At 44.0% G+C, this 27,063-nt stretch overlaps 1 protein-coding gene across 7 annotated transcripts in view; it reads left to right on the top strand.

Annotated features, from left to right (window-relative positions):
* Window positions 1-27,063, top strand: part of TANC1 (tetratricopeptide repeat, ankyrin repeat and coiled-coil containing 1) — a 426,026-nt gene that overhangs the window by 357,384 nt on the left and 41,579 nt on the right. For all 7 annotated transcript variants that reach the window (XM_063933681.1, XM_063933684.1, XM_063933679.1 and 4 more), the window contains 7 exons: window positions 2,862-3,016; window positions 3,483-3,714; window positions 4,200-4,366; window positions 7,731-8,338; window positions 11,616-11,724; window positions 21,063-21,185; window positions 25,052-25,288. In XM_063933681.1, the coding sequence (XP_063789751.1) occupies window positions 2,862-3,016; window positions 3,483-3,714; window positions 4,200-4,366; window positions 7,731-8,338; window positions 11,616-11,724; window positions 21,063-21,185; window positions 25,052-25,288 (1,631 nt within the window). The remainder of the gene's footprint in view (window positions 1-2,861; window positions 3,017-3,482; window positions 3,715-4,199; window positions 4,367-7,730; window positions 8,339-11,615; window positions 11,725-21,062; window positions 21,186-25,051; window positions 25,289-27,063) is intronic.

The raw sequence follows: 27,063 nt of genomic DNA, 5'->3' as shown, positions 1-27,063 counted from the left end.
CTTTTTTCCAGGGAATGCTGCGCATTCAACCTCCTTTTGTTCCACTTACAGTGCCTTGGGACTTAAGTCTAGTCCTGAAAGCCCTTCAAGTTGCCCCATTTGAACCACTTAATAAAGTGGATTTTAAATGGTTGACAGCTAAAGTTCTCTTTCTACTGGCTATGGCGTCAGCTAGAAGAATATCAGATTTAGGGGCATTATCATGGCATTCCCCATTTCTGATTTTTTATTTTTTTTATCCAGATAAAGCAGTTCTCAGAACTAGGTCTGATTATCTTCCAATGGTGGTGTCTATATTCCATCTTAATGAAGAAATTGTAGTCCCGGCTTTCCAGGTACCGGGCCTTTCTGCGGGAGATGCATCGCTGGATGTGGTCTGTGCATTAAGGATCTACATGGATCGTACCAGTGTCATCAGAAAGACAGCTTCTCTCTTCATTCTCTACGGATTTCACAAGAGAAGATGGCCTGCTGATAAGCAGACGCTGGCAAGATGGCTTCGGATGACGATTTCAGAAGCATGTTCTTAGGCTGATCTCCCTGTTCCGGCCACAGGATCCACAGGGATCCCACCCTGACGCACCGGACTTGAGGATCCTTTTACTCACTAACCTCTTCTTTCTTGTATGGAAGGGTGTGCCTGTGTGTTCTTATCGCCTGATTAGGGCTATCTATGATGCTCCTGCCTTGATCCTTGGAATACAAATGATTTGCCTGAGCCAGTAGGCGGGGATATATGGTTGCATGCTGGGAGGCCGGAAAAGCTTTGACCGATTGGTGCAAATCCTCTGTCGCTTCATCATATCCCATTGTTATCCTGTGGATCCTGTTGACTTAGGAGAAATACCGTTATCAACGGTAAATTCTTACCATAACGTGTATTTTGCTAGTGCCGATGACCATTTTGTTCCTGTGTTTGCATTTACCCATAACCATATGCAAATTGTGGGGCTTTCCTAGGCATATATCCATCCCTTTCCAGTAGTGTTCGCAATTGCATGAACTTGCTCTCCTGAGCATGCAATTGGCACCACGCCAACGTGGCACAGTACTCACTGCAACTGCCCCACAATGTTTGCCATACCTATGTATGTAATATACATAGTCGGAATAGGCCACCAGTAGAGGTCATGCAATTTGAGTAACTGTGGGAATCCTAAACAAAAGGGAGAAGAGTATGTAATCAGGGTGAACAAATCGAAGTATATGATGAAGAAGTCTTAAAGTTTATCCAGCTAGACCAGATCAAAGTGAATTCTACATGTTTGTCTACAGTCAAGAAAATGTTGTCCATGGACATGGAGACGTCCATTCTCTAGTTTATGTATTCTTAATATTAAAGAAACTGTGCCTCTAGCATGTTGTAAATAATTTATGGGTACATTTCACCTTTGAGTTTAGTCTGTGGTGAGGAACAGCTTGGATAATGTTTCTGTTTTAAATGAATCGGGTATATTTGGGTAAATACATTATTTGCAGTCTTATTCTCATCCCTTGTGATCTCGTCAGGCAGCCAAACAACTTGTGGCAGTGTGTGGTTATTTTTGAAATCTTACCTTCTTACAGAGGCAGCAGCCATTTTATGGGTTGAACCACCATTCGTAGCAGATAGTCTTGGTGATGTCACTAGTTCCTAGTTTATCGATAAGCTACATTCTTATGAATATTGAGTCAACCGTTAAAATGGCTGCATCTATTGTGGTAAAGTAAGGGGTGTACTTTAACCCAATAGTTGTCTTTCATGTGTTTTTTCTGTTAAATGGTGCTCTAGCCAATAAGCTTCTGTCAGTTTTCAAACAAATTACCATTAGGAGCTGATTGGTTGGAGCACCATTTAACATACATAACGAGTAATAACAAGAATATCACTTGTTGTTAAATCTGCCCCTTCGAGTCATATTGGATAAAAGATAGTACTCTTACCTCAACCCTTAAGCCCCATACACACTAGGCGATTTTTGTTAACGATATGGATGATAACGACATTTCTGAACAATATCGTCCAGTGTGTACGCACTATTTTGTGAACTATGCTTGCTCCTGCAGGTCGTTGACAGGGTCTTCTGCCGTTTGTACATGCAGGTCAGTTTTGACTGTATCATCTGAAACTTCATGTTCAGTGGGGTGCTAGCAGAATGATGTCACTGAATGATAAAGTTAGCGATATCGTTCAGTGTGTATGCACATCTCGTTTGCATAGGAGTTCAAGAGCAAACATGGACGATATCACTCGTGGAGCATATCGTCTAGTCGTGTGTACCCAGATTTACACCCAACCTTGTACATAACATGAATATTTCCCCCTAAACATTTTGCTGGAATCCTAAGTGATTAAATGACATTATCCAGTTATAAACTGCATCCCTGGGCTATATACAGACAGGTATTCATTCTCCTGGTATTTCCAGCTCGCTGGAGTTACTGACCGTCATTAATACTGAGGTACCAGGTTTTGCTGGTGAGGTACCAGCCTCTGCCAGGAAAACACTTCACACTGTACATAAACAAGGAATCTCCATGGAAACTATGTCTGGTTGCCAAAAGACAAATCACACTTACTCCATTTTGGGCCATTTTTACTGGCACAACTGATGGTTACAGCAACAGGCCGTTTATTTTAGATATTTAATAGCTAAAACGCTTTCTACCAAATCTGTACACAAAGTGAGGCCGATCTATTTCTTTATCTAAGAATGTGTTCATTTTATAGTTATCCATCTCATGTAGTAATTTGGTGTTTTTTTAAGGATTGTGCAAAATCTGATTAGATTTTCCTGGCACAATGTAACTATTGAGGTGTGCTGCATATGCCCTTTTAATTAGTTCAAGGCTAAAATAACTTGCTATTCTAATTTAAACAGGTAATGAGCACACTCAGGACATCCCACTGTCTCAGACATCTCCGCTGAGCCTCAATATGTGCGGTACTATGAACACCATGAAGATGCAGGGTTCCCGGGAAAGTCCAGAGCACCAAAAATTGATGGACGATTCACTAAAGCATCTGGCTTCTAAGGTAGCGGCATGTCATAGCTTGTGCTGGAGGAGACATTTGCAGTTTATGAAAACTACTGTGCAGAAGTAACAGCAGCACCCACCTTAATTACCCAATTCCACATGATTCTGAAAGGATCAGTTTTAATTCAATGGGTAAACGTTATATGTGATTTTGGAAAGAGGCGAAACTGATAATACCGAATTCAGAAAACCTTCTGCCCAAAAGTGTTGACTTGAGTTTTGCAGTATATGTACTTGCACTGTTACACCCAGCTTTCCCAACTTTCATTTAACATGGCGTTCTGGGCTCCTCCATTGACATTTCTAGCGGTCTGCTTGCTGTAATAGTGTTAGAACATACCTGCCTTTTAACGCAGCACTACCACCTAGTTTAGAACAATTACAGTAGAATTCTCCGTCTTGGAGATCCTATGTGATTCTATACGTGTACATGAACACCTGTTTGTCTTGTTCCTTGTCTACAGGTTGTTGCGTATCATTACTGTCAGGCGGATAACACGTATACGTGCCTGGTGCCAGAGTTCGTGCATAGTATCGCGGCCTTACTGTGCCGCTCACACCAGCTGACCGCTTACAGGGAACTTCTTATCAGAGAGCCTCACCTGCAGAGTATGCTTAGCCTGCGATCCTGTGTACAAGACCCTTTGACCGCTTTTAGAAGAGGAGTTCTGGAACCAATGACTAATCTTCGTCGAGGTACGGGGAAAAGTAGGAATGGTGGCCTAGAGCCATGGGAAATTTGCTTCTGTTTTCATCCATAATTAAAGTGGTGTTGAAATATTTGATGCCATTATTTAGTGGTCATAAAGATTGTGTCCGCTAACCCATGTTTCAGTCAACAATAGAGTTGGCAGTGGAGCATATAAGCATTTGGTGTTCTTTAGTCCATATTTAGGACCTATTTATTCATAGTGGCCTAAGGTTAGCGCAAACTGTGGCCACATCTGAATTGGGCCCATGGTGTCAGTTTGTGGCTGGAACACACTGTTGTCCAATAAGATGCTTTCTCCATCCAGTGTCCCTTTGGTCAGTCAATCTTTGTTTTATAGAAACATTTCCAAGAGTAGCACAGCATGGTTACGTTTTATCCTGTACCGTCATGAAATCAGGACTTCTTACTGTAAACCACTGTATTCTGGCCAGGTTGGTATAGACATTTTTTTTTCCTGTTATTTACACAGAGCGAAAAATCCCAGAGGATGAATTCTTCATTTTGGTGGATGGTTTAAATGAAGCAGAATTCCACAAGCCTGATTATGGTGACACCATTGCTTCTTTTATTAGTAAAATCATTTCTTCCTTTCCACCTTGGATAAAGCTTATTTTGACCGTGCGGACTAACTTGCAGGTAAACCAAATATTCTACTCACTTTTACAAAAGTGGTCAGTAGCAGCCGCTTTATATCTGCCAGCCAACAGCTGCAGAGCTACATGCCCAGCGATGCCCATTGTCCTGGATAGGTTGGAATATATAGGTCTGCTACAACTGCACTGTAGAACTTTGCCCAACCTTGCACCTGTTATTATTTCTCTTGTCTGGTTTAACACTTCCACCCACATTCTATGTGAAAGAGGTCATAATGAGGTTACAAACCAACTCCCACAAACTGAACATGTCCAAGCATGTTGATGTAGACATAAGCTTGTACTTCTAAATTTGAAAAGTGATATTAGATCAGCTGAGGTTCTAATTTACAGATTTTTTCCAAAGGTGCTTGCATCTATCTTAGATTTTATAAATTAGATTTCTGAGTCTCTGGGTGGATGCACTCCTAAAAAGAATTGTATGAAATTACATGAAGTAAAATTAGATTGGATCATTAAAGTGTGTTCTGAGATCTGTAGATGAAGGACTTTTAGCAGTACCTAGAACAGCGGTCGCCAACCAGTTGTTCAGCACCGCTTCTTAAGTAGCTTGCGGCGGCAGTGGGTGCATATTAATATGGTGCCGGCCGTCGATCAATCAGCTCGCTGTGATTGGCTGGCGGTCCGCACCATATTTCAAATGGCTGAAGACTTCAGCGCCAGTACGTCAGTGTGGACGGAGCAGGAGACTGAGGCACGCCACGCGCTGTGCTAGTGGCCTCTCATCTCCTCCCCTCAGACACACACAAGCGAGCAGGGGCTGTGGGGGCAAAAATTGTGAGCACTACTTGTATCTAGCACTAATGGGGGAATTACTTGTGTATCTGGCACTGCTGGGGTGCATAGCTTGTTTATCTGGCACTGCTGGGGACGTTATTTGTTTATCTGACACTGCGGGGGGGCATACTTGTGTATCGGGCACTGCTGGGGGGGGCATTATTAGTGTATCTGGCACTGCTGGGGAGCATTATTTGTGTATCTGGCACTGCTGGGGGGCATTATTTGTGTATTTGGCACTGCTGGTGGGACATTATTTGTGTATCTGGCACTGCTGGGGGGACATTATTTGTGTATCTGGCACTGCTGGGGGGACATTATTTGTGTATCTGGCACTGCTGGGGGGACATTATTTGTGTATCTGGCACTGCTGGGGGGACATTATTTGTTTATGTGGCACTGCTGGGGGGCATTATTTGTTTATGTGGCACTGATGGGGGGCATTATTTGTTTATCTGGCACTGCTGGGGGGCATTATTTGTTTATCTGGCACTGCTGGGGGGGGGGGGGCGTTTTTTGTGTAGCTGGCACTGTTGGTGGCATTATTTGTATCTGGCACTGCTCAGAGGGGCATTACTGTTGCGAGGCCACACTCGTGAAACCACACCCACTTTTGTGACATCACACCCACTTTCACAGGATTGCGAACGCGCATTGGGGGGAGGGGGTAGCTCTTCCAGCAGTTTTATTTTCCGAAACTAGCTCAAACCCCATTTAATGTTAGAGAGCACTGACCTAAAATCTCCCATAAGTCATCTGGGGGTTGAGCTTTTGGCCATGTGGCTCCGACTCTATGAAACTCACTTCCCCGCACAGTTTGCGAGGCCCCCACTCTAGAATCCTTCAAAAACAGACTCAAGACTTTCATGTTTGCTCAAGCATTTTCTTATTGTCCCTTTAGTATCTCCATGCTCTCTGTACTTTATGAAAAGCTTTTCTGTACTTCATTGTTTCTGTACTGTATTATGTTCATTGTATCTGTTAAGTGCCTTGAGTCCTATTTGAGATGGAGCGCTATGTAAATAATAATTCTTCTGATTCTTCTTCTGCTTCTTCTCCCTCTCCTTTCTATAAACCAAGATATATTTGTTTATTGAGATACAGCACTTTCTGAATTTTTTTTGTGGTTTTCTGATTCAGAGTGATGTCCCGTAGCAACCTCATGTGATGAGAATCTGTGGGATACTGCAGCTAGGGAACATTGCTTGTACCTCCAGAGAGGAGTGGGAAAACTAAAACAAGCAATGTTTTTCTTATTGTAATACCCAGAACATATGCATTTAATTCTTAACCTTGATTATTAGCACACAGCCTCTAGGTCCACATTCTGTATGACTTTTCCGAACATGGGCAAAGGGCAGTCACCACTTGTTAACCCTTTTGCTGTTAAGGACATGTGGGACTCGCCCTAAGCACTGCAGCGGTTCAAATGGTGGGAATGACATAGCTAAATGTCCTCCCTTTACAATTTCTGGCATTTGGACCTGATGCCCAGGTCACCTACATCCTAGCATTGATAAATTGCTAAATGCAGGGAGGGTGGGGGACAGTAGGTTGTCAAATTTCCTAAATGGTATGCCTTGTTGAGCTACCATATTTCCTACAAAATGGACTCATTTGCTTTTCGTATGCTTTCTCGCCATTTCAGTAAGTAACTCCCTCTTTTGTCCATTTTGGGTATATTGACTTTGCCTTGTGAGGCTATAAAAGCAAACCATTACTCAGTGATTCCAAAGTTATCTGAAAAAAATATTAGGTATCATTTTTGTGGGTATTGCATTTATAATTATTGATGTAGGAATGTGACTGGCCAAATAGGCTAAGCAGCAAATGAGTTAAAAGTGATGAATTTTGGGCAAGAGAAAAAAAAACCGTAATAGCTCCATGTTAACCTTTCCATTGATGAACTCATGAGAAGATACCCTTCAATACATGACATCGAGGCCGTTCCTGTCGCACTAGATGTTTATTAAGCGTTTGATACTCAGGTTTTTTAAAACCATGATTAATTTTTTTATTTATTTTATTTTTAATTTTAAACCGCAAACTAAAACAAATATTTCACACGCAGACAGATATGACCTCTAGGTATTTCCAGAAAAACAATTCTTTCCACAGACAGATCTCTCTGCAGTGCTCTGTCAGTTTTTCTCTCTCATTTTTGGATTAGTGTCTTGTTTATAATCCTACTTCATTTGCCAGAATATCTATAAGTCATTGTTGATCCTGGTGATCACATTACTTGCTTGTGTTTGTATGCCAGGCAATTTGCTAAATGCAGTTTGTGGAATGGAAAAACGTTTGAGGAAGTGAAGTGGTTTTGTCATATGCCTGGTGTCCAACAGATGCATTTTTTTTAAATATCTCTTAAAAGCAACTAACCATCTGCTGATTGTATAAGCCAATGCTAGGCCAATGCTTTAGCAGCCTCCGGCACTACAGCTGCTGCTGAACTACTAATTTGAAGCTGGCGGAGCATGCTGGCAGTTGTAGTTCATCAACAGTTGGAAGGGCTTTTATCTGTCTCTCAACTCATTTCACAAATGTGTATGTTTTTATTTTAATTCCAGGAAATAACAAGTTCGCTGCCCTCATCCAAGATTTCCTTAGATGATTTTCCAGAGAACAAAGACCTATACAATGACTTGAGCGCCTATATACAATACAGACATAGCACAAGTCAGGAAATTGCAAACAATATCTCCTTAAACGGCAAAACAGATGCCACCAGCTTCAACAAACTGAGTGATCACTTGGTGATAAGGAGCCAGGGGTCCTACCTTTACCTGAAGCTCACTTTGGATCTTTTTGAAAAGGGCCACCTAGTAATCAAGAGCTCAAGTTATAAAGTGGTCCCAGTATCCGTGTCTGAGCTTTATCTGCTCCAATGCAATATGAAGTTCATGTCTAATTCTGCCTTTGAGAAAGCACTTCCAGTTCTGAACTTGGCTCTGGCCTCATTACACCCTATGACGGATGAGCAGATTTTCCAGGCCATCAATGCCGGCAGTGTTTATGTTGAGCAGAACTGGAAAGATTTTCAGCAGCGTATGGATCTTCTCTCATGCTTCTTAATTAAGAGAAGGGACAAGACGCGCATGTTTTGTCACCCGTCTTTTAGGGAATGGCTCGTATGGAGAGCGGATGGAGAGAGCACGCAGTTCCTATGTGAGCCACGGTAAGGGTAAGGGATGGTGTAACCTGAGAAGGGACACTTTAAGTTAGAATTTGTGCCTCAGTTGATAAGATTTGCAAATGATTCTTAACAATGTTTCTGCAGTTGCATTTTGGAAAGCGAGTTTGTCGGCTATATCATTTCTAACTTTCCTACTTATCCTGAGCTCCCTCATCCCCATTCCTCTCAGTTTTTCTTGTACCATACTCAAGAACTTGCATTTTTGTTGAAGGTTTGTTAAGAACAGAAGAAAAACATGGTATAAACCACAGAAAACATAATAATGCACAAGAGTGCATCCATCAATAGCATAAAAAATATATAACAATTCAAAATGAACAAAAATAAACAAAATATAAGCAACCAAGACCAAGCAATATAATAAAATAAAATAAGTGGATTATCGCAACCAGGTGTAATAATAGACACAAATATCATACAGAAAACCAAATAGGAAGGTAGGAACACCCAGGAAAAACTAGCGGAAGACTCCAGATCTAGGGTGAAGCGGGAGGTTTGCCAAAGAGGCCATACTTTATAAAACTTAGCATGGCATGTTTGCATGGTATAAATAAATCATTCAATTGTAGAGTTTACCAAACCAATCCAGGCAGTAAGAGATGTGGAGCCATTCAACAAAGAACAATAAGCACCTTAACTGACATTAGGAGAACAGAGGCATAAAGTCGTACTATGAAAATTTTTTTTACTTCCTTGAAACAATTTTGCTACTCTCCCTCCTTGGATAGTGTTATAGGGTGGTCTTCTGTATGCCGAATGTCGGGATCCCGGCGCACAGTATACCGGCGCCGGAATCCCGTAACCCGGCATACCGACAACTATTCTCCCACGTGGGGGTCCACGACCCCCCTGGTGGGAGAATAAAATAGTGTAGCGCGCCCGCAAGGGGCTCCTTTGCGCTCACCACGCTGTCGGTATGCCGGCGGTCGGGCTCCCGGCGCCGGTATGCTGGTCGCCGGGAGCCCGAGCACCGGCATACCGTACTACACCCGTGTTATATTGGTGAGGAGTGTTCATGCAGCTGATGTGCAGAAATGTACTAGGAACCCCCACATTTACACTGCTGGCTGTAATGAGCCAACAGAAGCCGTTGAGTGATGGGCTTCCATACCAGTTAATGGTAGGTACAGAAAGCGCTAATGTGCCATCTTCTTGAGCAACACAAAAAAGTGGAAAGATTAAAAAAAAAAAAAACAGATCAGACTTCCATCCTTACTATAGAACCATTTCTGTGTATCATCAGGCATAGCAGTGTAATTTGTGGTGCCCAGAGGAATGATTGTTCCCTATATAAAGCTGCAGATACCAAAGTGCTGTTGTATCATTTTTCAGGGCAATGAAAATAAATATTGAAAGACTGGTTATATAAAGATATAGGCAAAAAGTTCATAAGAATACTAATGTACATCGCCGCCCAGCGCCAGGGGTGCTGATCACATATGTACTTTCATACGTGATCAGCATTACAGAGGACAGATCTTCCGATAAGAGCTGTCCTCCGCGATGCGCAGTGGCAGCCTGACTTCCGGGATTTGGCCCCGGGAATCAGTCTGCACATGCACAGGGTAACCGGGCCGGCCACGGGGCATGCTGTGTGGGATCCAATCGGATCTCTCACGGTTGTGTCTATGTTCCCTTCATGATCAGGACCAGGAAGTGACAGCACGAGAGGGCAGTAGATAACTTCTGCCCTTACAGCACCTAAAAGTTTTATCCTTTCTCCATTCGTCTGAGATTATTTTATTTTATCTTTGCACCGTTGTCCCCTTGCGGGCTCGCTTCGCTCGCCGCCCTTCGGGCTTGGTGTCTCGTTCGCTCACCACAGGTTACTATTCCAAATAGTTTGTGACATGAACCCAGAGGCTTATGGGAAAGGTCCTTTCCACAAAGGGTAACTAGACGCTACCGGTCCCTCACACAGCGCTGCGGAGAGAAGCCCATAGGCTACTATGGGGTATCGCCAGCAAAAGCTGGCGAACCTCTCTGCAGCGCTGTCCTGCCGGCCAGGTGATAGTACATTTGGAAAATGTGGTAAACTGGTTTACTGCATTTTCCACTTAGTACATCCCGCCCCTGGGTACCTACATTGAATTTTAACATGGTAATAGAACGGTTTCCAAGAGTGCAGAATTAAACAGAAAACTTATGGCCATGCTAAATCTCCCTTCATATACTGTAAAGGTCCGTACACATTAGACAATGTCGCTCTCCCAGGCCAGCCGGTCGGCGGCCGACTGTACACACTGAGCAATATGACCTCTCATATCGCTCAGTTACGTCGCGTCTCCGCCAGCCCTGCATGCAGGTCGTGGACGACAGTCTAGATCCTGCATGCATGCATGCATGCACTGGCGACAGCGACGATCGTTGCCGACCCGCGGTGCCGCGCATCGGTCATCGCTGGCTGCATACACACTTGCCGATAAAATGAGCGACGTCGCTCAGGAAGAGGGAAAATGAGCGGCGTCACTCATTTTATCGGCACGTGTGTATTGGCCTTAAGAAGCGTGATATTATAACCCAATCTTGTTTTTATTGGAAGACACGGGCTGGGAGAGCAAGACATTCAGAAGTTTCATGTCTGTTTAACCAGTTCTCTTGTCCCTTTAGTTCACAAGATGTTTCCTATTGTAGCTGTTTTGAGCTAATGTAGGAAATCATTATGGCGCTCCAGCTGGGTTCTGGGGGCCATTAAGGAGGAGTCACTGTCATCAGTAGAGCAATGTTACAGCTTCCAGCATGATGAGTATACTGGCATCTATTTAATCAGGATAATCCCACATAGTGAGTTCTGGGAGGTAAAAATGGTCTCTGTTAACTTGCCCATCCCAGTGCTATAGTAAAACATGTTTGACAATTTGCCAACTGGTTTTAAAATCCTCAAAATATCAATTTGACATTAGTCTTAAATGGGAAAATATAACCTGTTACTTTTCCCTGTGAATGTATAGTGTAATATGATATATGAATGACAGTGCTGCTTGCTTAGTCAAAGTGAAATGAAATATCCGCCATGCAACAGACCTCTACAGAACAGTGCCCCCGGTGGGCAGATAATTATTGGAAATTGTAGGTATACTTAATGATTCACTTTACCCAGTGACAGCATCTGCTACACCACTGTGTGCAACTTTTACCTCCAGAATTATGGTTATAAAAGAAGGAGCCAATTTTTATATTTGTGCTATGGATTATTGTTTAGTAGTCTGTAAATGTCACAAACTGGATATATGTAATCCCTTTCCTCTCTTTTATATAGAAGCGGCCATGCCCTCCTGGCATTCATGTTTTCTCGACAAGAAGGGAAATTAAATCGGCAACAGACTATGGAGCTGGGGCACCATATCTTAAAGGCACACATATTTAAGGTACTGATGCAGCATGCAGAGTGTGGTGGCATGGGTGTCTCGTTTATTTTGTGCCATATGTACTTTCTGTGCGGGGTACACTGGGCTCCACAGGGAATGACATTGGGGTGTAGAGTAGGATCTTGATCCGAGGCACCAACAGGCTCAAAGCTTTGCCCTTCTTCCCAGAATGCCTAGCGCTGCCTCCTCTATAACCCCGCCTCAGTGCACAGGAGCTCAGCTTTGAAGTTGGTGCCATGCTGTAAGCAGGCATACAACAGGAGGGCTGCTCCAGCAGCCCTGAGAAGAAGCTTTTAAAAGAAAAATGAAGACTTCAAGGGCTGCTGCAGAGGCACTATTTGTGTTAGATGTCAGTCAGACATCTCCTGCTGCAGCTCCATCACCTCCCCCAGCGGCGCTGTGTACTCCCGCGCCCTGGTTGCCGGGTACTTACAGTGGAGGCTCCAGTTTTCTTCCTGTTAGTCACCCACAAGACCGCTGTTCTCCTGGATCGCGTGGCCGCACTCAGGGAGGAGGTAAGAGGGTCCCCCCGGCGGGACCCGCTGTAAATCGCGATCCCGCGCGGCCGGTGGGAGGCGGGCCGCGCGCGCTGGCGTGGACACTGTGGTAGTACAGGGACCCCACTAGACCACCAGGCCAAGGGCACAGGTCGGTTTTCTCTCATAAACCGTTTATATAAGCCCACAGTACCCGGTGGTGAAGTCCAGCAAGGGGATAAGGCTTTGACCTGTAGCCCCTCCCCCAGCCCCAGGGCGCCATTTAGAGTAAATGTTCCCGCCCTGGAGCTGCATATCTCTCTCTCCCTCACTCCCTGTCAGCGTTTAGGCGCCATTAGGACAAGCTGAGCTGATCCTGGGACTGTTTGAGCAAATCCTCCTCTGTAAAGCCGCCTGCATGTCAGCGCTGTGCATTTTACAGGACACTTAAGTATTCTACATGTCTGCTGACAGTGTTAGTTAAGAAAGAGTGCATTTAGTCAGGGTTATATAGTACAAGTACCCTGTGATATACATCCAGTCTTTACTGTGAATTGTTATATCTATTGAGTGTATAGCTATACATAGTACTACTCTGTATTGCTAGTCCAGTGCAGTTTTATTGCATGTCATAATTTCTGCATTGTACAATGTGACTGTGTGTGTGCATATACTGTAGCTGCTGTGTGACCTCCATTTCGTGTATCTCACTCAGATTGTTATCCCTATAGTCTATAACCTGAGGGGGCTAAGTGCGTCAGGTTTATCATTTAATATAGGTAGTTCACAGGATATACTCAGTGTGTATTTTTCTCTGTGATTTTTAGTCATGATATACCTCTTGAATTCCCTATTTGTGCTGATACACTACACACGGGGTTCTTGTCAGGTATTGTGCTGCTGATATTGTACTGTGTTGCCTTGCATTGAGCTTTCGGATATGTCAGCTACAAAGGGCAATGGTGCTGGGGCTGATCCCACATTGCGTGGTGGTGACGCTGCAGACACATTTGAGGAAAACATAGCAGCTGAGGGTTCAGGTTCTGGGGGATTCTTACCCCCAAGTGTGACTGTAGCAACGGGGGTTTAAAATGACCCACCTTGGGCTACCTTCTCCACGCTATTGAATACGCTGGTAACTAGACTAACGCCCCCTATGGGACCTCCTGTGCCGGTACAACCGCTTATGGTCCCCGCGGTTAACCCGCCATGGGCAGATCAACTGTCTGCTCAGTTACAGCAATTGAACCAATCACTGACTACTCAGAAGTCTAACCCTCGCCCGCCTAAGACCAAGGGGTCCTCTAAGCGGGCCATTCCTTCCTCACAATCCACCAACGTCCCAGACGACTCATCTGATGAGGATGGCGTTTATACTGACCCCACAGATTCTGATCCCGACACTTCTGATGGGGAATCTGTTTCACAGGTGGATGTTCCTGACTTGTTGGAGGCTATCCGGACCATTCTTCAAATTACTGATGACCCGGAGCCTGATGCTGCCCCTAAGAAACCGGACAGGTTTAAACGTCCGAAAGTGGTTAAACAAGTTTTACCTCATTCTGACCGTTTAGTTGAAATACGTCAGGAATCCTGGGAAAATCCAGGAAAGAAATTCACGCCTCAAAAGAAGATGCTGGCTCGCTACCCCCTCGCAGCGGAGCTAAGTAAAAATTGGGAAACGCCCCCACCAGTAGATTCGCAGTTGGTGCGGCTGGTGGTATCCACAGCTCTGCCGGTAACTACCGTCACGTCTCTGAAAGAACTGACGGATAAGCGTGTGGAGGGTTGTTTAAGGGCAATTTACACCCTAACTGGTGCTGCGCATAGGCACACCATTGCAGCTACATGGGCTGCAGAGGCTGTTGAAGCGTGGGCTCAGGAGCTGGAGGCGGAGTTGCCTTCCAACGCTTCTGATCATGCTAGACAATGTCTGTCTTATATTGTCACAGCTTCTTATTACATTAATGAGGCGGCTTCTGATGCCGGTATTCTGGCAGCCAAGGCTTCTACCAAGTCCATTTTGGCTTGCCGGATTCTCTGGTTACGGTCCTGGTCTGTGGATCTGGACTCTAAGAAAACCCTGGAGGTACTCCCTTTTAAGGGAGACATTCTTTTCGGAGAAGACCTCAACAAGATAGTGGCTGACTTAGCTTCAGCTAAAACAGCATGTCTACCTAGTACTGCTCCTTCAGTGCCGAAGGCTAAGAGTACTTAATTTCGCTCCTTTCATACTTCAGGGAAAGCAAAAGGTCAGGCGTACCCGAAACAGGTTCGCACTTCCAAACCCAATAAGCGCAAACCCAAACGGGCCTGGGCTGTCCGTCAGCCTGCTTCCAAAATGGACATGCCTGCCGCATGACGGGGCGTGCCTCCCTCTGGGGGATCCCAGGGTGGGGGGCCGACTTCTAGGGTATACCCAGGAATGGACCACTTCCGATGCCTGGGTACGGGAACTTGTCACTCGAGGTTACACCGTATCCTTCAAGAATCGTCCTCCTCATCGATTTTGCCTGACAGATGTCCCTTCTATCAGGTGAAGGCAAAAACTCTTCATTCAGTGGTACAGTCCTTCCTGAACGCAGCAGTGGTAGTACAGTTGCCTCTGGCTCAGAGAGGCAAGGGGTACTATTTACCGCTTTTCCTAGTCCCGAAACCGAACGGGTCCTCACGGCCCATTCTCAACCTCAAGTCCTTGAACAAATTTGTGAGGGTCTCGCAAGTTTCGTATGGAAACTCTTCGCTCTATTGTTCTGGCATTGAAACCTGGGGATTATATGGTCTCCCTGGACATACAGGATGCTTACCTGCATATTCCCATTGCATTGTCGCATCAGCAATACCTGAGGTTTGCGGTTGGCAACCTCCATTACCAATTTCGGGCGTTACCTTTTGGTTTGACCACAGCTCTGCGAGTTTTCACCAAAGTCATGGCAGTAATGACGGCTGTACTCCACCGTCAAGGGGTCAGGATCCTACCGTACCTGGACGACTTGTTGATCCTGGCAAATTCCCCAGAAATTCTCCTACGACATCTGGATCTGACTATCCAGTTTCTGCAAGCCCACGGGTGGCTCATCAACTGGAAGAAAGCTTCCCTGGTCCCTGCTCAGAGCATGGTGCACCTGGGGGCGTTGTTGGACACTCACAACCAGTGGTTGTTCTTGTATCAGGAGAAAGTCCTGAAGATTCAGGACAGGATTCGATGCTTCCTATCTCGTCCGCAAGTGTCGATACATTCGGCAGTGCAAGTGCTAGGTCTCATGGTGTCTGCTTTCGACATGGTGGAGTTCACTCAATTCCATTCCCGCCCTCTGCAGAAGCTAATTCTTGCCAAGTGGGACGGCCTGCCTCACTGGATCAGGTCTCAAATGAGCTCCTTGTCTCCGGAGGTCTGTTTGTCACTGACCTGGTGGCTTCAGGACCAACGATTGAGCAGGGGTCGTCCCTTTTGGATCTCCAACTGGGTCCCTCTGACGATTGATGCCAGTCTGAGAGGTTGGGGCGCCGTGTTGGAGCAACAATCCCTTCAGGGTCGGTGGACCAAGGAGGAGTCTCTCCTCCCGATAAACATTCTGGAATTGCGGGCGGTGTTCAACTCATTGAACTTGGCCCAGCATTTAATACAGAACCGACCTGTTCAAGTACAGTCGGAAAACGCCACCACGGTGGCATACATCAATCATCAAGGTGGCACTCGAAGCCACATGGCAATTAGTGAAGTATCACGGATACTTCAGTGGGCGGAACGCCATCTGCCAGCCATATCGGCAGTGTTCATTCCGTGGGTCCTAAACTGGGAAGCGAACTTTCTCAGTCGTCAGGATGTACATGCCGGAGAGTGGAGCCTCCATCCAGATGTGTTTCAACTCCTCGTGGACAGGTGGGGTCTTCCAGATATGGACCTGATGGCGTCTCGACACAATCACAAGGTTCCGGTCTTCGGAGCAAGTACAAGGGATCCTCAAGCAGCAATCGTGTACGCACTGGCAATTACATGGAACTTTCAGCTGCCATACGTGTTCACTCTGGTGTCGCTCCTGCCCAGAGTAATAAGGAAGTTCAAGCAAGAAGGAGGAATCCTACTTCTGATCGCTCCCGCGTGGCCCAGACGGCATTGGTTCTCAGACCTTCAGGGTCTCTCGATAGAGCGTCCTCTTCTACTTCCACAGCGCCCAGATCTCCTCGTTCAGGGCCCCTGTGTATATCAGGATTTAGCCAGGTTGGCTTTGACGGCGTGGCTCTTGAAGCTTCCGTCTTGAAGGCCAAAGGATTTTCTGAGGCGGCCATTCAAACCATGTTGAAGGCCCGGAAACCGGCTTCTGCTCGGCTTTACCATAGGGTCTGGAATTCTTACTTTGCTTGGTGCGCATCTAACAATCATGATGCTTACAAGTTTAGTGCGGCCAAACTTTTGGCCTTTCTACAACAGTGCCTAGACTTGGGCCTTCGTTTGGCCTCCATCAAGGTTCATATTTCTGCCTTGTCGGCTTGGTTCCAGAGAAAAATTGCGACTTTACCTGATGTACATACGTTCACTCAGGGTGTGTTGTGGATTCAACCTCCCCATATCCCGCCTGTGGCCCCTTGGGACTTGTCGGTGGTTTTGGAGGCGTTGCAAGGGTCTCCGTTTGAGCCTCTTGAATCTGCAGACCTTAAGTGGCTTTCTCTTAAGGTATTGTTTCTTCTGGCTATTGCCTCTGCTAGAAGGGTGTCGGATTTTGGTGCCTTGTCTTGTAGGTGCCATATCTGATTTTTCACCGTGATCGGACGGTTCTTAGAACTCGTCCCGGGTATTTACCTAAAGTGGTGTCTTCTTTCCACCTTAATCAGGAGATTGTAGTTCCGGCCTTTGCCTCTCCTGATTTGTCTTCCAAAGAGCGGTCTTTGGATGTGGTACGGGCTCTCCATGTCTACGTGAAGAGATCTGCCTCCATCAGGAAGTCGGATTCTCTCTTGTTCTGTTTAGTTTTCACAAGCAGGCCCTGGCCAGATGGATTAGAATGGTGATTACACATGCTTTATGTACAGGCTGGCCTTCCAGCTCCTGCTACCATAAAGGCCCATTCTACTCGGTCGGTTGGACCTTCTTGGGCGGCCTGCCGTGGTACAACCCTTGAACAATTGTGCAAGGCGGCTACATGGTCCTCAGTGAACACGTTCATAAGGTTCTATGCCTTCGATACTTCCGCCTCTCAGGATGCTTCCTTTGGATGCCGGGTTCTTGTGCCCGCTATAGTGCGTTCCCTCCCATAAGGAACTGCTTTAGGACATCCCCAATGTAATTTCCTGTGGATCCCAGTGTACCCCGCAGCAGAAAACAAGATTTATGGTAAGTACTTACCGTTGTTAAATCTCTTTCTGCGAGGTACACTGGGCTCCACAGGGCGCCCACCCTGACGCACTTAGCTTCTTTGGGTTGGTATGGCATAGCCGCTGACACTTTCTCCTGTCGTGAGAATGTGGTGTATGTGGCTACTAACGGTTGTCGTCTCTTTTACCTGCTACTGCATTGGACTGGTTAACAAAAACTGAGCTCCTGTGCACGGAGGCGGGATTATAGAGGAGGCGGCGTTAGGCATTCTGGGAAGAAGGTCAAAGCTTTGAGCCTGTTGGTGCCTCGGATCAAGATCCTACTCTACAACCCAGTGTCATTCCCTGTGGAGCCCAGTGTACCTCGCAGAAAGAGATTTAACAACTATAAGTTCTTACCATAAATCTCGTTTTAATAATGTATTATTATTATTATTATTATTATTATTATGTTTTCCTTTTGGAGCACTGTTGTAAAGCACAAGCTGCAAAAATCTTTATAGGGTTACACGACCATGTGAAGACTGCCTGCATCTCCCTAACAAGCTTGGACAACATGTATGTAGATCTGTAGCTGTATTAAAACTAATGGTTCTCGCAGGCTGGTACTTGTAGTGCCACCACATCAAAAGAACTCTGGATCACATCCATGTTTGACTAGATTGGCCAACACGAGGAAGTCCTTGTATATGCTATAGCAGACATATAGAAAGAAGTTTCTACTTGCATCCCACACATACTGTATCAGGAATCATCCCATTACATTAGCATACGTTATCATTTTAATTAAAAGAATCTATTATTTTAACCTATGCTGGTTAGGGTGGGACATGTCTGTGGCTTGTTTGAGTGGGCACTCCCTACTGACTGACAAATGTCTTTTGTCTACAGATTTTAATTGGTTTCTTATAGTTATAGAATATAAATCAGTAAAGAAGGTTGTTTCCTATTTTGCCAACTTATTGCTCCCTCTAACACTATGGGAGGCAGGAACACCCACACCAAAAGCAGTCCTTATGGTAGTCTTCCATCAGTCATTAATACTTACATCCACGGAGATGTTTGGCGCACAGAACATAAGTCCATGCCAGTGATCTGTAATGTAGCCTCCACCATAACTAATGTATCTTAGATGCACCTGGGGGGATTTTTCAGCAAGAGGAAAAGGAACATTTGTTGAAGAAATTTTACACCTTCAGATGACTTCAATATATTGGCTTGTTCATGCCTCCGGTAACTTTTACTCAGTTAATTTATTTGTCTTCCTGACTTATTTTTGTTTGAAGCAAAGTATATCTTCATAAGAAGTTGTCTTCTTTCTGGATATAGGTGTATCTGACACAAAGCTATGTTGTAACCCAGGGCAAAGGAGATAAACAACTTTTCTTAGTGATAGTAATGACTGGAAAGCAGTGTGTAATAAAAACTGAAATTCTGCTTCCATCATGGGCTACAAAATCTGCAAACACGTCCTGGTCCCTGGTTCTCATATGATTTCAGGTGAATTGCCTGTAAGACGCACAGGCCTGTATCATCTATGCAGGCAATATCCGGATCATAGATCTAGATCAACACCATATGGTAAAAAAGGTGGACATGTACAACAGTTGACAGATGAAAGGTCTATAGTGCTTAAGGTCAAAAGGTTGACATGGCAGCGGTCGATATACAGATGGTCGACACATGTTTTTTGGGGGGTTTTCACATGTTTTCCCAATGTTTGCTTGATTTACGATCCATGTGGACTATGATTTGGAAGCGCGGCAAGCAAAGTGAGCCCTCAAGGGTCTTTTGATTCTACTGATGGTGGTCATAGAACATGAAAAATATATAAATGTGGCTAACCCTCCCCAGTCCTTGTCGACCTTTTGGCCCTGTTAACCTTTCATCTGTCAATCTTTTCTACCTGTCGACCATATGGTGCCGACCTATCTAGACAGTGTAGATCCTCTATACACAGCCTTTGCAGGTACAGTTCGTTATGTGCACTATAGAAAGAAAAGTAGGAGTGAAGAATTTCTTGCACAATTTTCAGTTTTCAGTACAAAATGTTATTTGTTTACAAGCAACATACCATAAATGTGGTAACCACAGACATTGAAGCACTTAAGGCCCGTACACACTGGTCGATATATCGGCCGTTCTCTTGAACGGCCGATATATCGCGGGACCGTCGGCCAGTGTGTAGGGCCGATACGTCTGTGAACTCCGTCGTTCACAGACGTACCGCGTCTGCCGCGCAGCATAGCCGACGGCCAATATATCTACCGATATATTGGCGCGTCGCTGTGTGTGTACGGGGCGGTCGGCCGACGCCCGTACACATGCTGCAGCGGCCGGCGGTGACTGACAGCTGAACTGGGCGGGGCGTGTGTACACGCCCGCCCAGTTCATGACGTCCGTCCCCGACGGATCGGGCAGTGTGTATGCACAGCACATCCCGATCCGTCCATAGATATATCTGCAGATCAATTGATCTGCAGATATATCTACTAGTGTGTACCCACCTTTATTCTTAGAATTATGGACATTGTGCCTCATTCATCATGTTCCAGACATCTTTAGAAAATTATTTCTGTGAAACCTCCATTGAAATATATGTATCTAATTGACACTTTAGAAGTAGATAGCAGCAGAAGTGTTGTACGCTGGCTTTCTTAAACATCAAGTAATGTGCTTAATGAGCGCTGCCATAGAACTTCATATACTGTACCCAACGTTAATGCTTTTAGATGCTACTGAATCTATTGAATTTGAGGCACATGTCAGAAAGCGTGTGTTAGTGCTTGTTCACTTAGGGCATAATTCAGACCTGATCGCAGCAGCAAATTTGTTAGGTAATAGGCAAAACCATGTGCACTGTGGGGGAGGGGGGCGGCAGATATAACGTGCAGAGAGAGTTAGATTTGTGGTTGATGTATCAAGCAATGAAAAGAGTGCAGAAGTGGGCCAGTGGATAAGTTGCCCATTGCAACCAATCACCTTCCATGTAGCATTTGTTAAGTGCATTTTATAAAATGATAGATACAAGATGGTTAGTTGTTATGGGTAACTTCTCCACTGCTCCATTTCACTGCTTGATACATCACCCCATTTATCGGCTAACGCTTCTGCATTGCTCATACATACACAAACACCTATACAATCGTCGGCACTTGTACCTATCTTTAGCCTTCTGTAACATATCACTGTAAATACTACAGTATACTAGTAATGAGTCCTTAGATTTCTTTCCCCCCCCCCCTAAAGTCTTATGTTTTAGCGACTTTCTTTTACAGCTACGGGTAACTTTCTTTACTTTAAAAGGTATAATCCCGAATGTATGTATGTATGTATGTACGTACGTACGTACGTGCGTGTGTGTGTGTGTATATATATATATATATATATATATATATATATATATTGCATTGCATTGCATTGCATTACATTACATTTTTATGAAGCATTTTAAAAAATACAGAATTTTGCTTCTTTCTGTATTCATTGCGGCTTTAGACTACAGGAACTGTGTAAATCTAGGATTTCTTCTTTTTTCTTCACTTTCAGGGACTCAGTAAGAAAAACGGGGTGTCATCCAGTACTCTGCAGGCTCTATGGATTGGGTACAGCACTGATGGTTTGTCAGCGGCTCTAGCTTCCTTGAGGAACTTGTACACCCCAAATGTGAAGGTAATGATGCAACAGAAATTCTGCTGTGTGTGCACTTTGTACAAATGGTATTCCAAAGAAGCCTTGACTTTCCGCTCCAGTTGGCGATACAGAGCCACAAAGCGCTGGACCACAATTCTGGAAGCGTTCCGTGCTCTTTGGATGTCAGTCAACTGAGGAAACTGAGCAGACAACTAAAGAATACCTTGGTACAGCGGTCAAAACATGACATTGGCAAACGTGATCTGTGTCAATTCACAGAGCAAGACTGAGCTTTTCATGGATAGAACAATGTAAGGGTTGTCTCCACTCTGTTAATCCACCCAGCCGAAACAGATCCCAGTATTAGAGACCGTGGTCAAGGGAGAAAAGCCCATGAGTAATAAAAAGAGGAGACAGAGGGGATTTGTATTTTTCATTTTAATATGACTCAGACGATTGTTAAATGGAGTTTTAGCGGATGTATGAAAAGTTTTCTTTAACATTTTACAAGATAGATAATTGTTTTTTTATGTTTATTCTTATTGATGTCTTTTTGATCGTTTTCACAAACAAAGGGGCTACATGGCATTGTAATAATGGCATAATGTAAGTAAAGATACCTTTTATAAAATACTATTGGAAAAAGACATGAGAACGTTCTGTTTTGGTAAAGTGACAAACTCCCCCTGTTGCCTGCAGCTTGGGGAAGCAGACCTCATACATGGGTGCAGCCTATTAATTCACCAGGCTCTATGGACTACTCTGTGTTACTGGCTCCTGATAGATGGATATCTAGGTATAGAGGCCTGGGAAGGGTGCCCACCATGCCCTTTAAGTCAAGTGCTGCCTTCACCCCACAGCTGATTTGAGGATGCGCTGAAATGTGCTTTTTTCTTCCTCTCCCCAAGAACATGAGACCCCCACTGAGCATAGGTGGTGACTGCACTATATGGTGAGAACCTCCCAGTTCCCAGCTATGGCTGAGTTCTGGCTTTATTGCTTTGTAATACGTATCAAGGCATTTGGTGACTATTGTTTGCTGAAGGGCTGCTCACCACTGAAATTCCTAGTATAAGCAAAGGCCTCTATTTTGTGATTATTTCCTCCATTACTCAGTACACGTGTGCAGCTACTACAGTACGAAAGTTCCAACAGAGAGTCGGCTTTAAGTCTGTTTCCATTCAGCTCGTTTCACTATCCGTTTTCCCACCCCTGAAAGGCTCTTGACTCATTAATCGAGTACTTTATTCCTTCTTCCTGAGCATTCTGTACCTGTCAAGTGCAGCATTTTACAATTATAGTAATATGGGGTTATGGTTACAAAAGACCTCTCCAACTGTGTGTTAATTGCTGTGTTTTGTCGGGCGCATTTACCGCATGTTCATTGGTTGGTGTGAACGGAGATCATATTTGTAGCCGTAAAGACTTTATGCTGGATTAGTTGAGCCAAACAAGCAGGGTTTTTACTAGGAAACGTAAATGCTTTCCACTTCACTGGATATAATGGGGGTTTGCTTTGTGAAGATCAAATGTCTGTCTGATTGAGGAGACATTTCAGGAATCCTATAGCTGAGATTTTGGCCACTTTTCCATACGTTCTGTTTCTTTCTTCAGATTGGAAACCAGAGTTTGTTTTTTATGCAGACAAATGAATGCAATAATTCAATCTACTGCAGACATGCAACAGTAGAAAAACAGAATTTTAAAATAGAAATAATTTAAGTTGCGCGTGCCAAAATATTTGTGATGTTTTAAACCACATCACAAATGACTGGCCTGGATGAGCAATGAAACTGCTCCCTCTGCAGTTGTATTATGCAGATACATGCGAGATGTAACAGCAGACTATTGGGGTATATCATCCCCCACTTTGAGACAGCCCGTCATGGCCGCATTTCAGTCCACCTACTTCTTCCACCTAATTCTGTCAGACAGGACTGGTGGAGTGGCGTAAGTTTCATACCTATATCCCAAATTGGTGATCTTTGTCAGTGTGACTGTGCCATGAAAGTGCGTTTACACTCCAGAAATGTAGCTGGCTGGCCAACCTATGGATCCCATAGGAAATATAGGTATTTAAGGTTGTACATTCTCCTCTGTACACAGACAGTTGGCAGCAATGTAAGTAAATGCATTTTTAAGTTATTCTCTTGCAAATCATATTTCACATTCTTTTATGAACCGTCTCTGGCAAGCTCTGTAGATGTGAAACTGAGAACTCTGTGGAAAACCCATCAGTCTCCGCAACTGCTTTCTTTGACTGCTATAGTAATCCGCAAGGCTCTACATCAGTGGTTCCCAAACTGTGTGCCGTGGCACCCTGGGGTGCCGCGGGACACTTGCAGGGGTGCCTCAGGTTGGTGGTCAAGGACCAATTCCAACTATTTATTGTCAATTTAATAGGCAAAACCAGTGCTGATGGCTTCCAGTTATAAAATATGTGGACAAACAGAATCAAATCTTGTCCCTCACCACACAACTGACCCTAAGGATGACATATAAACATAATTTACTTAATCTAATATTTTTTTCAAAATTTCTCAATAAGAAACTTGTGGCCTAGGGGTGCCGTGAAAAAAAAATCTGACACTCCAGGGTGCCGTGACTCACAAAAGTTTGGGAACCACTGCTCTACATATTACATTTACCATTAAGCTTTGCATTTGAAAAGGACCAAGACCCTTTGCTGTTCTCTAAAAGATGTACTTTTATGTGTAAAGGAAAAGAAGTCATATTATATGTAGGGTTTAAGCTTTCATTATATTCCATAACTGTTTTGTGATTCTGCAAAGAAGCGGACCGATTTACATAACAGCATATAGTAATGTGTGAGGAATTATCTTCAGTGCTCGTATTACTGAACAGAGATGAATCATTTACAAGGAGAACGTTACTGACCACATTACCACGAGAAATGGACGAAAGCTAAAGAAATCAGCATTAATGTGTATTTGTCACCTACACACGATGGCGGCTGCCATTTTGTGTGCTGATGCTGAACCCATTTTCTCTGGAAGTATTTGACATCTCACTATGCCTCAGTAATGTTATAAGTTCCCACTGAATTGTAGGCAGTAGACTATTAGTTCAAGCCACAAAATGGCTTTCTCCTCCATGTGTAGATGATGGGTAAATTTTCAGTGAAATATTTATGAACATAACCTGCTGTATTGCTTCCAATATTTTTTCCAATACAATTGGCAGCAAAAGGGAAAAGGTGGAAATGCTCCTTGGTACAGTTTTAATGTTTGTTTTAATATTTGTTTAAAGACGAGAGTCGCCTTTGAAGGAACTTTCTTTTGTGCTGCCTATACAACTAAAAGGTCTCTCATGGATCCCCGTGCCCTACGCCAGTGGTTCTCAATCTTCAGTAATTTCCCAGCAGGTCATGTTTTGAGGGGTTCTGTCTGTGGAAGCCAGTGGGATACTTACTGACCAAGCAAAATAGATGAACGTTCCTGTACATGATTAAAGACATCCACAAAATATGACCTGTTGGTGGTATTTGAGGATTGGAGTTGAGAACCCTGCCCTATTCTATACCTCTAACTAAATAGGAACTCCCATAATGATTTTTCCTTTCCAGGACGTCTCTTTTACTCTTTACTCTGTCAGCCTGTCAGATGCTCTTCGATGATTTTGTAGTTGTATTTAGATTGGCTTACATTCATCACATACATCTCCCCTGTCAGGCTTCTGTAATAAACGACCATGTTTTCCTAAGTCTTGTATCATGGAAAAGTGTTAAATGTGGCCTATCGGATTGCACATACCGTCACGGAGCTGCTGTACGTATATCATTTGAGGTTTTGGCTGAATCGGTCCAGAAGTAATTTGCAGCAGCTGCACACATTATCCCTTTTATCCAGCATGAAAATTAATATACGTCTTGATTCTCCTTGCAGGTGAGCCGACTTCTGATTTTGGCAGGCGCTAATGTTAACTACAGGACGGAGGTTTTGAACAACGCCCCGATTCAGTGCGTCCAGGCCCACCTCGGCCACGAGGAAATGGTCAGCCTTTTGCTGGAATTTGGTGCCTGCGTGGATGGGGCATCTGAAAGTGGAATGACTCCTTTGTGCTACGCAGCTGCCTCCGGACACCTAAATATTGTGTCTCTTCTTTGCAAAAAAGGAGCAAAGGTACTGAACAACAATTCATATATTACTGTAAAATATAAGTTGTGGTCTGTCTGTATTTTCTTTTTAAATGATTGAACAACAATTACATACTGCTACATACTGTAGTTATGTACTTGTTTATTTTTATTATATTGTTTAATTCTTATGTTGAGTTTCAAATTGCTTTGCAGTCATAAAATTGTTTGAATATTATTTCCATTTTTTTTTTGCTGAGTTCAGTTAAGGCCCCATACACCTCCAGCGCTATTCTCCGACCCGCCAGCACTGCTGATCTACCGACCGGATCCTCCAATCAGAGTCAGCGATAATCAGCGATTCGTCTGGGAATCCAGGAAATTAAACATGTTAAAAATGCCTGATTACCCGATCATGACCAAAAAAGGGTCTGGATCGGGTAATTGGGATTTTTAAACATGTTTAATATTCCCGATTTTCTGACCTGGCTGTCAGTGGATCGGGAAATTGCAGCAAGAAATTGCTGATGTATGGGGGCCATTACTTGCATTATTTTTGTAATGTTATTACTCTTTGAAAATATAATAGTTAAACAAATATATTTCTGTTTACAATCATTAAGTTCCTCTGTTTTTCATTTGTTTGGGAAATGCTCCGGGATGATTTAATGCTACTGTAAGTCATTTTAGCACCTTTTCAATATCTATTGGTAATAAAAATACTTTACAAAAGTAATGTACAGATCTCTATGTAAATAGCAGACCTGTTTGGCTGACTATAGTAGGTTTACATGCCAATAATATTATGATTCTTGTATATCCTTCATTAAAATGACACATCTGCACTTGTATTTAGGGCATAAGTGGCAGTAATATTTTTTTCTGACACCTTCACTTGTGTCTAATATATCATAATGTGTTTAACATACTGTATCAAACGGTCCTACCAAGAATTCGTGCAGTGCGCAGTGACCGTGTAATGCAGGTGTCACTGTTGTACAAATTGTGCATAAAATTACACCCAGCAAAATCCAGTCATAGTATCCACACACTAATTTCATTATGGTGTCCAGCCGTTTACAATAGCAGACGTGCTGTAATTATTATGTATAAGCCTCACTTCCCACGTCTGCAGAACTAGCGCTCCATATGACACATGAGATATTGCGGTTCATTGTGTTACTGGATCCTGATCAGAATGTGCCCCTTCCTCCCTAATATCCCACAGATGTTGGGACTTCCTCCTGTAATACAGCTCAGTGAGGATATACGTCCTGTGCTGCTGTTACTGGGCTACAGTTATTATTCCGGCAGCTGGTGATGCTGACTATCGTCTGCTGTCCTTATTATTGGACTGTATGTGACCTACTGTAACTTTTACTATGTACATTGTTATATCTTTAGGCTTACTTTGTGTTGCTCAGCCATAAAGCTAAAGCAGTAATATTTATTGGTGTTTATCTGGGATATGACACAGTGGCACTCTAAGAAATGGGATACCTGGGGCAGCATTGTGTTGCATCGCAGAGTGAGGAACAAAACTGCCTGTTTATATAAGACGCAATCAGATTGAGGGGTCTATTCATGAAGCAGTGAAAAGTGTGGAAAAGTGAGCCAGTGGAGAAGTTGTAACATTTATAATTTGCATACTATACAATGGAGCAGCTGATTGGTTGCCATGGGCAACTTCTCGACAGGCTCACTTCCCCACTCTTTTCACTGCTTCATGAATAGACCCCTAAATAGCTCCCTAACATCTCGCAAAGCTTCCCTATAGTGCAGTGAGCTATGTTTTTGAAGGACGGTTATACCTGCTGAGTA

This window comes from Pseudophryne corroboree, chromosome 7 (genome assembly GCF_028390025.1).
Source record: "Pseudophryne corroboree isolate aPseCor3 chromosome 7, aPseCor3.hap2, whole genome shotgun sequence".
NCBI lineage: Eukaryota > Metazoa > Chordata > Amphibia > Anura > Myobatrachidae > Pseudophryne > Pseudophryne corroboree.
This window is presented reverse-complemented; position numbering and strand designations above follow the sequence as displayed.